This window comes from Eurypyga helias, unplaced genomic scaffold, assembly GCF_000690775.1.
Source record: "Eurypyga helias isolate BGI_N326 unplaced genomic scaffold, ASM69077v1 scaffold45066, whole genome shotgun sequence".
Lineage (NCBI taxonomy): Eukaryota > Metazoa > Chordata > Aves > Eurypygiformes > Eurypygidae > Eurypyga > Eurypyga helias.
This window is the reverse complement of record NW_010255536.1, coordinates 1-1,872: the sequence shown is the minus strand read 5'-3', so window position 1 is coordinate 1,872 and position 1,872 is coordinate 1. Positions and strand designations below refer to the sequence as shown.

The 1,872-nt window shown below is 59.5% G+C and overlaps 1 protein-coding gene across 1 annotated transcript in view; it reads right to left on the bottom strand.

Annotated features, from left to right (window-relative positions):
* The window catches only part of LOC104510934 (protocadherin-17-like), a gene marked incomplete at both ends in the record, with an annotated part of 2,415 nt that extends 547 nt beyond the window's left edge, over nt 1-1,868 (bottom strand). The window contains 3 exon segments of the mRNA XM_010153347.1: nt 1; nt 4-1,613; nt 1,615-1,868. The exon segment at nt 1 is cut by the window's left edge and continues 547 nt beyond it. Of these exon segments, the coding sequence (XP_010151649.1) occupies nt 1; nt 4-1,613; nt 1,615-1,868 (1,865 nt within the window).
* Between the last annotated feature and the right edge of the window lie 4 nt (nt 1,869-1,872).

The following is a 1,872-nucleotide window of genomic DNA, read 5'->3' as shown; positions in this document are numbered from 1 at the left end:
GCAGGGGCCCTGCCAAGGCCCTGACAATGAGCTTGGCCACCGCGGAGAGGCTGGGCTTGCCGTGGTCACTGACTTTTACCACCAGTTCAGCCACAGGGCTGAGCTCCTCCCAGTAGGGGTGCAAGGTGCGTATCTCACCGCTAGTGGGGTCCATCTCAAAGAGGTGCTCCTCATTGCCTTCCACAATCTCATAAGTGAGGCGCCCACTCTCCCCGAAGTCACTGTCCAGGGCACGGACAGTGCCCACGGGGTAGCCCACCCCAGCATTGCGTGGCACCTGCAGCTCGGCGGTGTCATTGATGAGTGTGGGCAGGACGATGAGTGGCGCATTGTCGTTGACATCGAGCACGGTGACACGCACCGTGGCGTTGCTTTCGCGGTGGGGTGAACCCGAGTCTTTGGCCAGCACACGAAACTCAAAGTGCTTTGTTTGCTCGTAGTTGAAGCTCCTCAGGGCATAGATAGCACCATTGGTGGGGTTGACAGAGACATAGGTGTAGATGGAGACGTCACCCACATGTCCAGGCAAAATGGAGTAAGAGACTGTCCCATTTTGGCCCAGGTCAGGATCCTGGGCCAAGACGGAGCCCAGGTACTCTCCAGGGATGTTGTTCTCAGGCACCTGTAACACATAGAGGTTCTTGCTGAAGCGAGGTGGGTTGTCATTCTCGTCGAGGATACGGACAGAAAATGACTTGGTGGAGTTGAGTGGGGGGTTGCCCCCATCACGTGCCACAATGGTCACATTGTACTCGTCCTGTGTCTCACGGTCCAGGGGACGGTCGGTGACCACAGTGTAGAAATTATCATAGTTCTCTTCCAGGGTGAAAGGGACGGCTCCAGGCCCACCACCACTGCCTAGCACCCGGCACTGGAGCTGCCCATTCTTGCCTGAGTCACGATCAGTGACCCTCACCAGGGCAATGACAGTGCCTGGTGGGGCAGCCTCACTCAGTGCTCCCTGGCGAACGGAGACAAAGCCAATGGTAGGTGCGTTGTCATTGCGGTCGATGAGGCGGACGGTGACCTTGCAGTGAGCGGGGATGGGATTGGGGCCCAAGTCCCGAGCCTGGACATCAATCTCAATGAGACCGCTCTCCTCATAGTCCAAGTTACCCTTGACACGGATGAGGCCACTCTGCGGGTCAATGCTAAACAGGTCACGAACGCGCTCGGGTGCGTAGCCACTGAAGGAGTAGAGTACCTCTCCATTGGTACCCTCATCAGCATCGGTGGCATTAAGGTCGATGACGGCAGTTCCCAGAGGTGCGTTCTCTGGCAGCTCTACCACGTAGGAGGCCGCCTCAAAGATGGGGCTGTTGTCGTTAGAGTCAATGAGGCGCACATTGATCTGCACTGTGCCTGAGCGTGGTGGGTCACCGCCATCCAGTGCCGTCAGCACCAAGGTGTGGTGACTCTGCTCCTCACGGTCTAACGGCTTCTGGATGACCAGCTCCGGAAACTTTGTGCCATCACCACGGGACTTCACATCAAGGGAGAAGAGGCCGTAGTCATCACGGGTGAGCAGGTAGGTGCGCAGCCCGTTGTCCCCGGCGTCCGGGTCGTGGGCGCTGGTGAGCGGGAAGCGGGTGCCCGGCGCAGCATTTTCCGAGTTTGTCTGATGGGAACACCGGTGCATTGTCGTTCAGGTCCTGGATCTCCACCTTGATCATGCAGATCTCCTGGTCGTTGGCGAACACCTCGAGGGACAGCTGGCACTTGGCACTGCGCCGACACAGCGCCTCACGGTCGATGCGCTGCTTGGTGTAGAGCAGCCCGCTCTCCCCGTCCACGTCCAGGAGGTGCGGGGCTGAGTTCTCCAGCACGCGGAAGGTGGACTTGGGGCCGCGGCCGCCGGGGCCGCCCCCGGGA